General features: G+C 41.8%; 2 protein-coding genes across 2 annotated transcripts; one reads left to right on the top strand and one right to left on the bottom strand.

The window, feature by feature from the left end:
- Positions 1-1372: 1372 nt before the first annotated feature.
- On the top strand, positions 1373-11109 carry LOC139471017 (processed variable antigen-like). Its single transcript, XM_071253320.1, has 2 exons — positions 1373-1865; positions 11042-11109. The coding sequence occupies exons 1-2, from the start codon at positions 1373-1375 to the stop codon at positions 11107-11109; spliced, it is 561 nt and encodes a 186-aa protein (XP_071109421.1).
- Positions 11110-14353: 3244 nt separating this feature from the next.
- Positions 14354-14977, bottom strand: LOC139471016 (uncharacterized). The gene has a single exon (XM_071253318.1). It carries the CDS (start codon positions 14975-14977, stop codon positions 14354-14356), a length of 624 nt encoding a protein of 207 aa, XP_071109419.1.
- Between the last annotated feature and the right edge of the window lie 3758 nt (positions 14978-18735).

Below are 18735 nucleotides of genomic sequence, written 5' to 3'. Positions count from 1 at the left end.
TATATATGACACAGGTTGTCGTTATATATGATACTGATTGTCGTTATATATGACACTGATTGTCGCTATATATGACACAGGTTGTCGTATATGACACATATTGTCGTTATATATGATACTGATTGTCGTTATATATGACACATGTTGTCGTTATATATGATACTGATTGGCGTTGTATATGAGACAGGTTGTCGTTATATATGACACTGATTGGCGTTTTATATGACACTGATTGTCGTTATATATGACACTGATTGGTGTTGTATATGACACAGGTTGTCGTTATATATGGCACTGATTGTCGTTATATATGACACAGGTTGTCGTTATATATGATACTGATTGTCGTTATATATGACACTGATTGTCGTTATATATGACACAGGTTGTCGTATATGACACATATTGTCGTTATATATGATACTGATTGTCGTTATATATGACACAGGTTGTCGTTATATATGATACTGATTGTCGTTATATATGACACTGATTGTCGTTGTATATGGCACAGGTTGTCGTTATATATGATACTGATTGTCGTTATATATGATACTGATTGGCGTTATATATGACACTTATTGTCGTTATATACGACATTGATTGTCGTTATATACGATACTGATTGTCGTTATATACGACACTGATTGTCGTTATATATGACACTGATTGTCGTTATATATGATACTGATTGTCGTTATATATGATACTGATTGTCTTTATATATGACACAGGTTGTCGTTATATATGATACTGATTGTCGTTATATATGACAAGTAAGTGAGGCAACATGTATGTCGACTTATACTTCTGTAAAATGTCGACAATGTACTTAGAGAGCACATAAGGCTGTGTTGTTTGCTCAGATGTTTATTAAAAATTGGTGCAACAAAGTCATAACACCACAACACAAAACTATCGAGCCAAACAACCAAACAGCACAAATGCCCTTTAAGAAGCTTAAAATACTTGCCACACTTGACATCCAAAGAGGGATAATTAATGGCATCCAATATCCATGGAAAGAAAGGGTTTTGCCTGTACAGCGTGGTGTGTTGATGGGATTAAGCAGAGATAGATTGTTACAAAGAAAGAAAGGCTGTAGACGTCACAAGGATAGATTAAGTTGGGATGTGTAGGTGTGATATAGAAGCATCTTGTATAAGATTGTAACCCGTGGGATACATATGTAAAACCTGTATCAATGATACCAGGTTCAGATTCATGTTTTAATCGTATCTTTAATGTCTATGTGATATGACGATAGCCCCTGGAGCATGCGTGAATGCACCAACGTTTGGGGGAGATTGAAATTGGACACATACATGTTAGAAGGTAAGTGTAGGTGGCATTTGTGACACAGGTGACACAGATGACAGCTGACACAGGTGACACGGGTGGCATAGCTGACACAGGTGATACAGGTGACATAGCTGACACAGGTGACACGGGTGACATAGCTGACACTGGTGACACGGGTGACAAAGATGACACTGGCGACACAGGTGACACAGGTGAAACAGGTGACATAGATGACACAGGTGACACAGATGACATAGCTAACACAGGTGACACGGGTGACATAGCTGACACTGGTGACACGGGTGACATAGCTGACACAGGTGACACGGGTGACATAGCTGACACTGGTGACACGGGTGACACAGATGACACTGGCGACACAGGTGACATAGCTAACACAGGTGAATCAGATGTCATAGCTAACACAGGTGACACAACTGACATTGCTAACACAGGTGACACGGGTTACATAGCTAACACAGTCGACACAGGTGACATAGCTAACACAGGTGAATCAGATGTCATAGCTAACACAGGTGACACGGATGACATAGGTGACATAGGTAACATAGGTGACATAGGTGTCATAGGTGACATAGGTGACATAGGTGTCATAGCTGAAATAGGTGACGTAGGTGATACAAATGACATATAGCTGACGGAGGTGACGCAGGTGACACAGGTGACATATGTGTCATAGTGACACAGGTGACACAGGTGACACAGGTGTCATAGTGACACAGGTGACATAGGTGACATAGGTTACACAGGTGACATAGGTGACACAGATGACATAGGTGACACAGATGACATAGGTTACACAGGTGACATAGGTTACACAGATGACATAGGTTACACAGGTGACATAGGTGACACAGATGACATAGGTTACACAGGTGACATAGGTGACACAGATGACATAGGTTACACAGGAGACATAGGTGTCATAGTGACACAGGTGACACAGATGAAATAGCTGACACAAGTGAATCATATGTCATAGCTATTGTGTCAACACACATAATGCCAGTGAGTCACATGTACATACTCTCATACGTATACCTTCTGTGTCGCAATGTATACATATATACATTACTATATCCTACCGACAGGCACGCTAAGTATCATGTTGGTGTGGTCTTATTCATAGAGATTTGTAGTGTGCGTTTGAGCAGTGTATGTGCGTGTCTTGGCAGTGTATGTGCGGTAGTGTGTGTCTGGGCAGTGTATGTGCGGTAGTGTGTCTGGGCACTGTATGTGCGGTAGTGTGTCTGGGCAGTGTATGTGCGGTAGTGTGTCTGGGCAGTGTATGTGCGGTAGTGTGTCTGGGCAGTGTATGTGCGGTAGTGTGTCTGGGCAGTGTATGTGCGGTAGTGTGTCTGGGCAGTGTATGTGCGGTAGTGTGTCTGGGCAGTGTATGTGCGGTAGTGTGTGTCTGGGCAGTGTATGTGCGGTAGTGTGTCTGGGCAGTGTATGTGCGGTAGTGTGTCTGGGCAGTGTATGTGCGGTAGTGTGTGTCTGGGCACTGTAAGTGTGGAAGTGCGTGTCTAGGCAGTGTCTGTGTGGAAGTGCGTGTCTGGGCAGTGTATGTGCGGTAGTTTGTGTCTGGGCGCTATAAGTGCGGTAGTGTGTGTCTGGGCAGTGTATGTGCAGTAGTGTGTCTAGGCACTGTAAGTGTGGAAGTGCGTGTCTAGGCAGTGTATGTGCGGTAGTGTGTGTCTAGGCAGTGTCTGTGTGGAAGTGCGTGTCTAGGCACTGTAAGTGCAGAAGTGCGTGTCTGGGCAGTGTATGTGCAGTAGTGTGTGTATCGACAGTGAAATTGCGATAGTGTATGTCTGGGCAGTGTATGTGCGGTAGTGTGTCTGGGCTGTGTATGTTCGGTAGTGCGTGTCTGGCAGTGTATGTGTGGAAGTGAGTTTCACGTACTTCAGATTCTGGTCATATCGCAATTCAGAATCAACACGAAGAAAGACATAATGCAAGGTCCAGCAAATGTACCAACAAATCCTTGTGAAAACAACTCATATTAATTCTGATAACAATCAAGCCAAGGGTTATTAAATACTGTCTGAGAATATCCGACAAGTGAAGGTTATCACGCATGGATTTTGAAAAAATCAAAATAGTTACTGGAAGTTATAGAATCTCAGATCAAGAAAATATGTTCACGTTAAGATTTTTTTCTATTTCCACCCTTTTCACAAATATCCCTCATGATCATTCGAAAGAGAATTTACATTCTCTAATCAATAAGGTTTTGCTTCCAAGAAAGGAGTTAGACAAATTAATTAAAAACTGAGCGCCAAAAGAAACAATACATCTCATTTCATTTTATCACATATTGATTTTCAATTGAAACTATCCAAAGTTAGAGATATCATATAAAATGTATTGGCGTTTAGTCAGCAAACCCAGAATGTTTTTTTAGTTGAAAAATATAATTTGAAGAAAACTTTTATAAATTAACCCTAAAACAACAACTGATCGATATCACAGGCATCTTATCTTAAAATAATATATATGTTTTTCAGCACACATTTACTACTTTTCAAACATGGTTCAGGTCACGTGGTTGCAAAATAATTCCTTACCCCAGTACTCATTGAACCAATTTATTTTTACACAAAAAACAACAACCAAAGATTGCTTTCTACAAAATGTTGCAAGAATGAAGGATGGTTAAACAGACATAATCAAATTTAACAACTGTTCTTTCAATTTCAAAAAGAAATCCAACTTTCTTTTGCCCCTTAGTCTATGACAAATGATGGATATGATCAATTTGTTAAAACAGCTCAGATAACCAAACACGTGAGTTGCTGGATTTCCTCTTTGTGAAATTAAGGGATAGAACACTTTTCCCAGTAGCAGATCTGTTCCTCTTTGCACACGAGTCTGATTTTGTGTCTAATTTACTTAAATCAAAGAAAGGACACATTGCCAAGAAGCTCAACCTCATTTTGAGATTTACAGATTACATGGCAAGATAAACGAGTAGTTTCATCCATCTACTAGAGATCGAAGTCAGAGAAACAGCTGAGAAACTATATTCAGTGCCCGATCTGGTTCTGCGTGAAGACTATCATTATGATGGCAGCCTCTGGACAAGGCTGTGTGGCAAGAGGGATAACTTGATTTTCAAATCGTAAATTTCCTCTTCATGTCGAGCAATGTACCATCAGTTCCAGATTTGGGTGCCACCATTTCTACCGTGCATAGGTATTAAATGTTATGGTAGACATTCAGAGGAATTCACTAGATATGACGACCCGTGAGGATCCGGGAAGAGAATAGGTCTTCAGCAACCCATGCTTGCGGAAAGACGCGACAATGCTTGTCGTAAGAGGCGACTAACGGGATCGGGTGGTCAGGCTCGTTGACTTGGTTGATGCATGTCATCGTATCCAAATTGCGTGGGTCGATGCTCATGATGTCAATCACTGGATTGTCTGGTCCAGACTCAATAATTTACAGGCCGCCGTCGTATAGCTGGAATATTGCTGACTGCGGCGCTAAACAACAAACAAACAAACAAACACTAAAACAGGACATATTTCTTGTCAACATGATGTACGATGCTATCACATACTAAGATCTTTACATGGTGTTGTCACCCCTCCTCACTCACTGGCAATTTAATGAATTGGGTAGCCATACCTGGTGACCTGACTGACAACGTAGCGTCGTACCCCGACCACCTCGATCATTGCTAATGATACCAATCACTGGATTGTCCGGCCCACTCTCAATTGTTTACAGGCCGCGGTCGGAGAGCATGGTTATTGAAACAAACAAACAAACAAACAAACAAACAAACAAACAAACAAACAAACTAACACTTACATCTTCATGTAAGTTGTGTGAGTGTCGGGTGCTATCGTGAGACGAGGATGTATTTGCCACTCGGTGTCATCACTGATTGTCAGTAATTTCAGGAAATCTGAGATGTGTGCAACTGCCAGACACTTGGCTTTCACGGGCATTAAAACATATTTTCCCGGACTAGCATAATATTGTACATCCGGAAACGACTTAACCGAGGTGATCTATCGTACATCTATCTCAGTAGAGAACTACTTGACACATCTATCATACATCTATCTCAGTAGAGAACTCCTTGACCTGTACATATCTATCATACATCTATCTCAGTAGAGAAGTACTTGACCTTTACATATCTATCATTCATCTATCTCAGTAGAGAACTACTTGACCTGTACATATCTAACATACATCTATCTCCGTAGAGAACTACTCGACCTTTACATATCTGTAATCCATCTATCTCAGTAGAGAACTACTTGACCTGTGCATATCTATCATTCATCTATCTCAGTAGAGAAGTACTTGACCTTTACATATCTGTCACACATCTATCTCAGTAGAGAAGTACTTGACCTGTGCATATCTATCATACATCTATCTCAGTAGAGAAGTACTTGACCTTTACATATCTGTCACACATCTATCTCAGTAGAGAACTAGTTGACCTGTACATATCTATCATTCGTCTATCTCAGTAAATGACTACTTGACACATCTATCATACATCTATCTCAGTAGAGAACTACTTCATGTGTACACATCTATCATACATCTATCTCAGTAGAGAACTACTTCACGTGTACATATCTATCATACATCTATCTCAGTAGAGAACTACTTGACCTGTACATATTTATCATTCATCTATCACAGTAGAGAACTACTTCATGTGTACACATCTATCATACAACTATCTCAGTAGAAAACTACTTGACCTGTACATATCTATCATACATCTATCTCAGTAGAGGAGTACTTGACCTTTACATATCTATTATACATCTATCTCAGTAGAGAATTACTTGACCTGTACATATCTATCATTCATCTATCTCAGCAGATGACTACTTGACACATCTATCATACATCTATCTCAGTAGAGAACTACTTCATGTGTACACATATATCATACATCTATCTCAGTAGAGAACTACTTCACGTGTACATATCTATCATACATCTATCTCAGTAGAGAAGTACGTGACCTGTACATATTTGTCATCCATCTATCTCAGTAGAGAACTACTCGACCTTTACATATCTGTAATCCATCTATCTCAGTAGAGAACTACTTGACCTGTACATATCTATCACACATCTATCTCAGTAGAGAAGTACGTGACCTGTACATATCTGTCATCCATCTATCTCAGTAGAGAAGTACGTGACCTGTACATATCTATACATACATCTATCTCAGTAGAGAACTACTTGACCTTTACATATCTGTCATCCATCTATCTCAGTAGATGACTACTTGACACATCTATCATACATCTATTTCAGTAGATAACTACGTGACCTGTTCATATCTATCATACATCTATCTCAGTCGATAACTATTTGACCTGTGCATATCTGTCATACATCTATCTCAGTAGAAAACTACTGGACCTGTACATATCTATCATACATTTATCTCAGTAGATGACTACGTGACCTGTGCTTATCTGTCATACATCTATTTCAGTAGAAAACTACTTGACCTGTACATATCGATCATACATCTATCTCTGTAGATGACTACGTGATCTGTGCATATCTGTCATACATCTATCTCGGTAGAAAACTAATTGACCTGTACATATCTATGATACATCTATCTCAGTAGATGACTACGTGACCTGTGCATATCTGTCATACATCTATCTCAGTAGAGAACTACTTGACCTGTACATATCTGTCATACATCTATCTCAGTAGTTGACTACTTGACCTGTTCATATCTGTCATACATCTATCTCAGTAGTTGACTACTTGACCTGTACATATCTGTCATACATCTATCTCAGTAGAGAAGTACTTGACCTGTTCATATCTGTCATACATCTATCTCAGTAGAGAACTACGTGATCTGTGCATATCTATCATACATTCTTCTCAGTAAAGAACAACTTCAGGTGTACATATCTATCATACATCTATCTCAGTAGATAACTACTTCAGGTGTACAAATTTTTTCCACATACTTTTCTTAAAATAATTAAATGTTTCCAAAAGGTCATTCTTCTTTGAAATAGGATCTGTAACAAAATATAAGCTCTAACTTCCTTCATCTTACAGTAATGTAATTGTCTGTAAAGAACAATCCTTGAAGGCTATACTCTTGACATTAAATTGATGATGATTAATACGAAGCGACCATATCCTGAATGGTATGCATGTCGGTATGATTGCCTTCTCCTAACAGCACGGTGTCCTTCTATTTGTTTAACCTGAACCTTGTGTGGAGAACAAAGGTTTAAAGTTGAAAGGTTTCATGTGTCAATAAAGATGAACCTGCAAAATGTCTTTCAGGGCTTTTGGATCAGGGCTACAACAGCTTTCAAAAGGTTTTATGGTAGTTATGTGGAGGACATTTCCAAATATGGGACAAAAATGATATCAGATGCAATCCTATTTCGACCTGTATCATATGTTCCCATGTTTTTTTTCAGGTGAACAATTAACTTGCCATTGCATGTGTTTGTGACGGAGGCAGCGTTGGGCCGGATACTCACCTTTTTCACGAACACCTGGTATCATCACTATGTGATAGTGCTTCCCTACATATGATATAGTCGCAATTGTGCAAACCACTCTGCCTTCAGAGATGTCGATGAGTGAGTGAGTGAGTTGGGTTTAACGCCGCTTTTAACAGTATTCCAGTTATATGTGGGAGGAAAGCCCGAAGTGATGCAGGTCTCAGACGTTTACCACTTAGGTGAAACCCACGAGCACGGGTATGGTGCTTACAAACCTAGAAACATAATCGGGGCGAACCGGGATTCGAACCCTCAATCATAGGTTTCTGGCGTGTCCAAGGGACGCAACTCTGCTCAGCGAATCGCGGCGCCTAAGACGACTGGGCCACCCCTGCACCCAGATGTCGATGAATATGGAAAGGGTCTTGTCGCTGTTAATGTAGATAGGATGTCAGTGCGTAATATTGTCATTGGGAGACTGCACGAACTGAAAAAGATGGATAGATATAAATGACGAGTGTACCTGGGTCATAGACTCAGTGTTTGACATCATATATTTGTGGGGTCTAAGCCCCGGGTCATTGACGCAGTACTCTGGTTGTCGGGTCTGAGCCCCGGGTCATTGACGCAGTACTCTGGTTGTCGGGTCTGAGCCACGGGTCTTTGACGCAGTACTCTAGGTGTCGGGTCTAAGCCCCGGGTCATAGACGCAGTTCTCTAGTTGTCGGGTCTGAGCCACGGGTCATTGACGCAGTACTCTAGTTGTCGGGTCTGAGCCACGGGTCATTGACGCAGTACTCTAGGTGTCGGGTCTAAGCCCCAGGTCATAGACGCAGTTCTCTAGTTGTCGGGTCTGAGCCACGGGTGATTGACGCAGTACTCTAGGTGTCGGGACTAAGCCCCGGGTCATTGACGCAGTACTCTAGTTGTCGGGTCTGAGCCGCGGGTCATTGACGCAGTTCTCCAGGTGTCGGGTCTAAGCCCCGGGTCATTGACGCAGTACTCTAGTTGTCGGGTCTAAGCCCCGGGTCATTGGCGCAGTACTCTAGTTGTCGGGTCTGAGCCACGGGTCATTGACGCAGTTCTCCAGGTGTCGGGTCTAAGCCCCGGGTCATTGACGCAGTACTCTAGTTGTCGGGTCTAAGCCCCGGGTCATTGGCGCAGAACTGTAGTTGTCGGGTCTAAGCCACGGATCATAACGCAGTGCTCTCTTTGTCGGGTCTAAGCCCCGGACCATCATCTTCCAGATGCAAGTGGGTTAACGGACTTTAAAAGACCAGTTTCCATCATTGCCAAACATGGCTGGAATTTTATGGCTCGATCGTAGGACCACTAGTGGCTATTACGAGTTATGTCCCTTCCATGTCCCTCCTTTTAACTAATCAGATTCCACCTCTCATATCACTTGCATTTGCTTCAAACAAAATGGCGGCGCCCAGTCAAGACGATATGATTGAAAATCAACACCTTTATCATAATTAAGCGGGTCATATTTCGCGAAGTGCATCAAATCACGTTAGCACCTTGATTGAAACATGAAAAGATTTGGAATACATAAACTGAACAACAGAAGTTCCTGTGACATTGAATAAGATTTAATGCAAAGTTATGTTTTTTTTTACCAAATTTGAAACAATTTCTTTTTGCAACAGATAAAAGACTCCTGTAAGTGTTCAAATGGTTTAGTTTGCCATACTGACTTCAGAAAATGTGTGATTTACAAAACCCACGAACATGCCAAAACGTAAATTTACCAATCAACAGCGTGTGTGTCCACCTCTGGTTGCGATGCAAGCAACACATCTTCGTCTCATGGAATGGACCAGGCGACGCACAAAGTCCTGTGGGATATCTGTCCATATCTGCTGAAGCATGTTTCGAATTTCCTGGAGTGTCTGTGGAACACGTGGTTGACATCGAAGGCGCCGATCCATCTCATCCCACATGTGCTCGATTGGTGAGAGATCAGGGGAGCGAGCCGGCCAGGCCTATTACGCGTGGCCTGCCACTCCGAGGATGGTCTCTGACTGCATTCGTCTGTTGCCAACGTTGCCATAAACACTAAATGGTGTCTCTGTGGACGTTAAATTGCCTTGCAACATCACGTTGACTCGATCCTGCTTCAAGCATACCAATGGTTCGCATACGCTCATTTTCGGACAGGCGTGGCATTTCGTAATGTTGAATAATTGCGTTATTTTGTTGTTTTTCTGACTGGTTGTTGTCAGCATGACGCTAAACAATGCATATGGAATCTCGTTAACGCACATGTTTTTATACCTATTCTTGGGTAGTGAAATGCATGGGGCCAGCATAAAAGTCAACTTTTGCATGGAATGCATGCTTTTCTGTGGCAGTCGCGTTTTTGTGACTTGATTCCATACATGTACTACAATATTTAAAACCAAACTTTACTTGTTTGAAAAATACACAAACATATTGGTGTCACAGGAACTTTTGTTGTTGAGTATACGTCAAGGCTAAACTGACGGTACAGATGCTTTGAAAATCCTGCAATCGACCGAAATCTACAAGGCAGTTTACGAACCGGATATCGATTTCGTAACGCGATTTTGATTGGACTATGCATAGACTCGTCAGTCCAGCCAAAATATAACTCCATAATTTAAGCCTAGTTCGGCAAGTGTGGAAACTGGACTTTCACCGTCACTTAATTCCCTTCCTTCGGGAAGATGCGGGTCATTAACGTAGTACTCTAGTTGTCGGGTTTATGTTTATAAAACGTATACCACATGCATGAATGTTTTCTGCAAACGTCACAAACACAAACTAGTCTTAAACTATTTTACGAACGTAAATAATTTGTGTGTATCGAAATAGGGGCCACAGCGTGTAATTAAACCAGTGGGACTGATGCTATTGATCGTAACAATGGGAAGCATGTTAATAGCTGATCCAAAGGCCAATTAAAACAGATTTAACTCAAGACCTCCAAATGTGAACCTTATCTTTTGCTATTTACGAATGTTTTAGGACTATTATATGTCGTAAATCACGAGGACAGAAATACTGTGTACTGCAGCTTGTTCACTTAAACCACCCATGACCGCGTGATGGGTCCTTCCAAGCCGAAGACGCAGATGTTTCCAACGTCAACGTTTGGATTGATGTGATCATTCTTTACTTAAAGTTCAAAAATAGGGTCAATGTCAGTTCCGAAAAAAACATTTGTGAAAAAACATAATATTTGTAACTGGTGACATTTTCAGGAAGTAAATCATGTTTTGATGAGTCGTCAGAGAGTGCAGCAATCCGATTGGACAGTTTGCTGTATTGAGATAACGGCTTTGTATCGTGACGTCATATTGTTTGTTGTACGTTATATGTGGATAAAACAGTGCACTGGGTATCGGTGGGGGATTCATGTTAAACTGCCGCATGGTATCTCAGTTGGCTGGAACTATACACCTGTAACTGATAGTACACCCTGCTAGTGACACATGTAACTCAAAGTACACCCTGCTAGAGACACCTGTAATTCATAGTACACCCTGTTAGTGACACATGTAACTCATAGTACACCCTGTTAGAGACACCTGTAACTCATACTACACCCTGCTAGAGACACCTGCAACTTATAGTATACCCTGCTAGAGACACCTGTAACTCCAAGTACACCCTGCTAGAGACACATGTAACCCCAAGTACACCCTGCTAGAGACACCTGTAACTCCTAGTACACCCTGCTAGAGACACCTGTAACTCATAGTACACCCTGCTGGAGACACCTGTAACTCATAGTACACCCTGCTAGTCGCACCTGTAACTCATAGTACACCCTGCTAGTGACACATGTAGCTCATAGTACACCTTGCTAGAGACACCTGTAACTCATAGTACACCCTGCTTGAGACACCTGTAGCTCATATCACTACCCACAAGTGACACATGTATTTCATAGTTCACCCTGATAGAGACACCTGTAGCTCATAGCACTACCCACAAGTGACACATGTATTCCATAGTACACCCTGCTAGAGACACCTGTAACTCATAGCACTACCCACAAGTGACACATGTATTTCATAGTACACCCTGATAGAGACACCTGTAGCTCATAGCACTACCCACAAGTGACACATGTATTTCATAGTACACCCTGATAGAGACACCTGTAGCTCATAGCACTACCCACAAGTGACACATGTATTTCATAGTACACCCTGCTAGTCACACCTGTAGCTCATAGCACTACCCACAAGTGACACATGTATTTCATAGTACAACCTGATAGAGACACCTGTAGCTCATAGCACTACCCACAAGTGACACATGTATTTCATAGTACAACCTGATAGAGACACCTGAAGCTCATAGCACTACCCACAATTGACACATGTATTTCATAGTACAACCTGATAGAGACACCTGTAGCTCATAGCACTACCCACAATTGACACATGTATTTCATAGTACAACCTGATAGAGACACCTGTATCTCAAAGCACTACCCACAAGTGACACATGTATTTCATAGTACACCCTGCTAGTCACACCTGTAACTCATAGTACATATAGTGCTAATGACAAAGGGTAACAAAGTAAAATGAATTTGCTTTGTAATTTTATTCTCAAATGCAGAAATAATTAGTCAAAAAGTCAATACCTTTTTCCTATGATTACGCTTTCTCGTCTCTTGCATGTTGTTGTGTGTTAGTCATTTCAGTTGCGACTATTGTAAATATATTTGTAGTAGTTGGCAGTAGCAACAAATGAGTGAACTACCAGTCAGAGAAATATCAAATAACCCTTTTCTCTGGACACTGGACTAGTAATTACCATCATATAACCGTAAATTTACAACAAGCAAGGACACACACTCTCAATGTGTCAGTGATCACATGTATCAAATCAATGTACAACGCCATTGTGATGTGTTGAAGAACATCGCCAAACTTCTTGTGAACACATGGGATTGGCATTAATCATAATATGCCGCTCAATTCACATCAAGCATACGCACGGCACGGAACTGTGACCAATGAATCTGATCAAAGGGACCACTTAATTGTATGCTTGTTTTGTGTGGCAGCCTAGGAATTCTATGAATTAAGGAATCAAGCAGAACAGTACGTAGTACAGATATAACTGATTTCTCGGGACATCTTCACCCGCATGTGCATCTCACCGTACTTAATCGCCTCAATTATAACAGTCTTTGACATATTCTGGATTATTTGGAGGGGAATATCCTCTTACACATGTCCCACGCTGTAGCCACACGATATATGAGGGAGCTGTGATGTTTCTCCGTACAACCAAGCTAGTCTTTGTTTTATTACTTCGGATCATAGCACATCTCAAGGGAGGACAATTGTAGTCAAGGCACGTTACCTCTGGTGACCTTTTAATGTTCACATTCTTCAAACTTCTCTCTCATTCAGTGACATGACAGTTTGTTATGTGTTTAAGACGATTGCCAGTATCTGTGATGTATTGATGACCATCGCCAATATTTGTGATGCATTGAAGGACATCGCCAGCAATTGTGACACACTGAAGGACATCGCCAGTATTTGTGATGAATTCAAGAACATCACCAGTATTCATTAAGTATTGAAGAACATCACCAGTATTCATTAAGTATTGAAGAACATCACCAGTATTTATGAAGTATTGAAGGACATCGCCGTCAATGTTTGTGATGTATTAAAGGACATCGCCAGTATTTATGATGTATTGAAGGACATCGCCGTCAATTTTTGTGATGTATTGAAGGACATCACCAGTATTTGTGATGCATTGAAGGACATCGCCAATGTTTGTGATGTATTGAAGGACATCGCCAGTATTTATGATGTATTGAAGGACATCACCAGTATTTGTGATCAATTGAAGAATGTCAACAGTATTCATTAAGTATTGAAGAACATCACCAGTATTTATGATGTATTGAAGGACATCACCAGTATTTGTGATGCATTGAAGGACATCGCCAATGTTTGTGATGTATTGAAGGACATCGCCAGTATTTATGATGTATTGAAGGACATCACCAGTATTTGTGATCAATTGAAGAATGTCAACAGTATTCATTAAGTATTGAAGAACATCACCAGTATTTATGATGTATTGAAGGACATCGCCAATGTTTGTGATGTATTGAAGGACATCGCCAATGTTTGTGATGTATTGAAGGACATCGCCAGTATTTATGATGTATTGAAGGACATCACCAGTATTTGTGATCAATTGAAGAATGTCAACAGTATTCATTAAGTATTGAAGAACATCACCAGTATTTATGATGTATTGAAGGACATCGCCAATGTTTGTGATGTATTGAAAGACATCGCCAGAATTTATGATGTATTGAAGGACATCGCCTATCGTAAGATGTGTTGACTTACAAAATAATACTTTTCACATAATCATTACACATTGTCCTCACATAAACATATACAATTAGCCAACGGGGTCAATCTGTTGTTCATAATGATTATGAATTTCGAGTGAGAGGATAGATATTAAAATGAAATTCGGGATTTCTGTAAATCAATGTGCACTAGTAGTTGCAGATTTCACATCTTCAGACGCAGTTTGTGGTTCTGGATTTGCATACCATGGCTGCTGTTCTGCCTACACGGGGTACCGAGTTGATGCTGTCCCCCTCCATGGGAGTGTACCACCCACTCAACCCTCACCTCTCCCACCCACTCAACCATCACCTCTCTCATCCACTCAACCATCACATCTCCCACCCACTCATCCATCACCTCTCCCACCCACTCAACCACTACCTCTCCCACCCACTCAACCACTACCTCTCCCACCCACTCAACCATCACCTCTCCCACCCACTCAACCATCACCTCTCCCACCAACTCAACCATCACCTCTCCCACCCAATCAACCATCACCTCTCCCACCCAATCAACCATCACCTCTCCCACCCAATCAACCATCACCTCTCCCACCCACTCAACCATCACCTCTCCCACCCACTCAACCATCACTTCTCCCACCCACTCATCCATCACCTCTCCCACCCACTCAACCATCACTTCTCCCACCCACTCAACCATCACTTCTCCCACCCACTCAACCATTACCTCTCCCAACCACTCAACCACCACCTCTCCCACCAACTCAACCATCACTTCTCCCACCCACTCAACCACCACCTCTCCCACCCACTCAACCATTACCTCTCCCAACCACTCAACCACCACCTCTCCCACCCACTCAACCATCACTTCTCCCACCCACTCAACCATCACTTCTCCCACCCACTCAACCATCACCTCTCAGGCAGCTAAATAATTTTTCAGATTCACTTTGGGAGCAATATGTGTGCAATCAAATAAGGGAGACACTTACTTGGTAGGTTTAAACATGATTTGACAGTTTGGACAATATTCTCAATGTTACTAATCGTAGATTATTGATAAGTAAATTCATTTTATACATTTTGGCTTCGATGTAGTAGAATCTGTGTGTTTTTTCATTTTCTAAAGATAGACAAATATACAAATAATGGAATTCACCACCTATGTCAGATAGTTTACAAAGTGGATATGTTCTTTCGGTTAAAGCTAATTTTCTCCATCTCCCAGTTTATGTAGAATATGGTTACAAGTTCTGAACTTAGGTTAGACTACTCACCTACGAACTCTCCCACCCTCTCTGTCAATCACTCTCCCACCCACTCAACTACTAACACGTCCACCCTTTTCTTAACCACTCTCCCAATCTATAACCTACTAACACTCCCATCTTCTCTACCAGCCACGCACCCATCCACTCTACCAACCACTCTCCCACGCTCTCCCCGACTTATCCCGTTTCACATTTCCAATCCACTCTCCAAACCATCTCTCACCCATTCACCAGCCCCCTCTGCCGCTCGTGTGCACCCAGTGCACAACTAACCGCCCGGTTCGTTCTCTCAATCACAAACCCACCCACTCTCTTCTTTCTCCTCCACTCTGGTGTCAATTCTCTGAACTCCTCTCGCATCCATCTTCTCACCTTCTCACCGAGCCACCATCCACATCCCCTCCATTTTAAACTGCACCATGATATATCAGCGGGCTAGCACTATCAAACATGCATTAGTCAGGAATAGTACGAACAAATACAGACAAGACAGTACAGTAGAGGACAGGACAGTACAGGACAGGACAGGACAGGACAGGACAAGACAAACATCTCTCATACCTTTTCACACACTAGCTCCATGTAAACATCGTTCTTGCAGACATACAGACTTCCACACACTAGCTCCACGTAAACATCGTTCTTGCAGACATTCAGACTTCCACACACTAGCTCCACGTAAACATCGTTCTTGCAGACATTCAGACTTCCACACACTAGCTCCACGTAAACATCGTTCTTGCAGACATTCAGACTTCCACACACTAGCTCCACGTAAACATCGTTCTTGCAGACATACAGACTTCCACACACTAGCTCCACGTAAACATCGTTCTTGCAGACATACAGACTTCCACACACTAGCTCCACGTAAACATCGTTCTTGCAGACATTCAGACTTCCACACACTAGCTCCACGTAAACATCGTTCTTGCAGACATTCAGACTTCCACACACTAGCTCCACGTAAACATCGTTCTTGCAGACATTCAGACTTCCACACACTAGCTCCACGTAAACATCGTTCTTGCAGACATTCAGACTTCCACACACTAGCTCCACGTAAACATCGTTCTTGCAGACATTCAGACTTCCACACACTAGCTCCACGTAAACATCGTTCTTGCAGACATACAGACTTCCACACACTAGCTCCACGTAAACATCGTTCTTGCAGACATACAGACTTCCACACACTAGCTCCACGTAAACATCGTTCTTGCAGACATACAGACTTCCACACACTAGCTCCACGTAAACATCGTTCTTGCAGACATACAGACTTCCATAGACTGGTCCTGAGCAGAGACTCTCGACAGAATCCACAAAAGGGTACATGCACACAATAACACTGCAGGAGAAGCAGAAACACAGATTGTTCAGTGCAATTTTCCTTGAATGTGTTACTGCATGCGATAACCCTGGAATCCCTTTATGCACAGAAAACAAAGCAATGACACTGTTTCAGTTCCTTCAATTGTAACCAAGCACCAGACATTGACGCTTCCCACCGGAAATGAGACTCCCTTACATCCGGGACAGTTCCCATGCACGTGACACTATTTATAGGGTGGTATGATTTTTTAAGTCAGTAATGGCAATAATTTTGAATAGGTTTATCTGCCGTGCAGATGTATTCCATGAATACCAGATGACCGGAGGCATGGGTGGCTGGGCTGACAAATGTCTAGACTTCAACCCTCACAGATGTATTTTGGGGCGCTAATTATATCAGTGCATATGAGATGAAGGATCGGGCTTCCAAAACATCGCCAGAATTATCAGGAAGATTTACGACTAGAACTGAAGGGTCTGATAAATCAATGTATAATATCCCAAGTTGCATGTCACAGTATGGGGGGCTAAGAGCCAGTAGGAAGTGCAGAATACAATCAATACTGTCAGTGTCAACGCAGTCAATACTGTCAGAGACAATACAGTCAATACTGTCAGAGACAATACAGTCAATACTGTCACAGGCAACGAAGTCAATACTGTCAGTGTCAACGCAGTCAATACTGTCGGTGTCAACGCAGTCAATACTGTCACAGACAACGAAGTCAATACTGTCACAGACAATGCACACAACACTGTCAGAGACAATGCAGTCAATACTGTCACAGACAACGAAGTCAATACTGTCACAGACTATGCACACAACACTGTCAGAGACTATGCAGTCAATACTGTATCACACAAAGCAGTCAATACTGTCACAGACAACGAAGTCAATACTGTCACAGACAAAGCATTCAACACTGTCACAGACAACACTGTCACGGACAACGCAGTCAATACTGTCAAAAGACATCGCAGTCAATACTGTCACAGACATTTCAGTCAATGCTGTCACAGACAATACAGTCAATACTGTCACCTACAATACAGTCAATACTGTCATAGACAATACAGTCAATACTGTCATAGACAATACAGTCAATACTGTCACAGACAATACAGTCAATACTGTCACAGACAATACAGTCAATACTGTCACCTACAATACAGTCAATACTGTCACCTACAATACAGTCAATACTGTCACAGACAACGAAGTCAATACTGTCACAGACAATGCACACAACACTGTCAGAGACTATGCAGTCAATACTGTCACAGACAATACAGTCAATACTGTCACAGACAATACAGTCAATACTGTCACCTGCAATACAGTCAATACTGTCACCTACAATACAGTCAATACTGTCATAGACAATACAGTCAATACTGTCACAGACAATACAGTCAATGCTGTCACAGACAATACAGTCAATACTGTCACCTACAATGCAGTCAATACTGTCACAGACAATACAGTCAATACTGTCACAGACAATACAGTCAATACTGTCACAGACAATACAGTCAATACTGTCACAGACAATACAGTCAATACTGTCACAGACAATACAGTCAATACTGTCACAGACAATACCATCTATAGCGTTGAGGACAACATGTTTATAATCCGCTGAGAGACATTGCAGTCAAGGACAATGCTAAAGAGATTACAACAGTTGGGCTCTACGATCAGAGAATATACAAGGTCATAAAGATGGCGTCGTACACATGTATGATGCAAGGTCGGTTTTCTTCAAACACGTGATAAAGTGACCAGATCATCGGTCAAACCTGGAGGTGAAGTAGTGTTCAGTTGTTGGGATGAATTATTAATCTAACTGTAGTCGGTGGATTCGACAGTAACTGATGATACGCTCACATCAAGTACCTGGCACTTAACACTAGCGGTTCAACCAGAAAACCAGATATCTCTTGAGCCAACCTCACTCAAGCAATATGG

Source organism: Haliotis cracherodii, unplaced genomic scaffold (assembly GCF_022045235.1).
Source record: "Haliotis cracherodii isolate W230 unplaced genomic scaffold, xgHalCrac1.p SCAF_21, whole genome shotgun sequence".
Lineage (NCBI taxonomy): Eukaryota > Metazoa > Mollusca > Gastropoda > Lepetellida > Haliotidae > Haliotis > Haliotis cracherodii.
The sequence above is the reverse complement of the archived record's forward strand: the minus strand, read 5'-3'. Positions and strand labels throughout refer to the sequence as shown.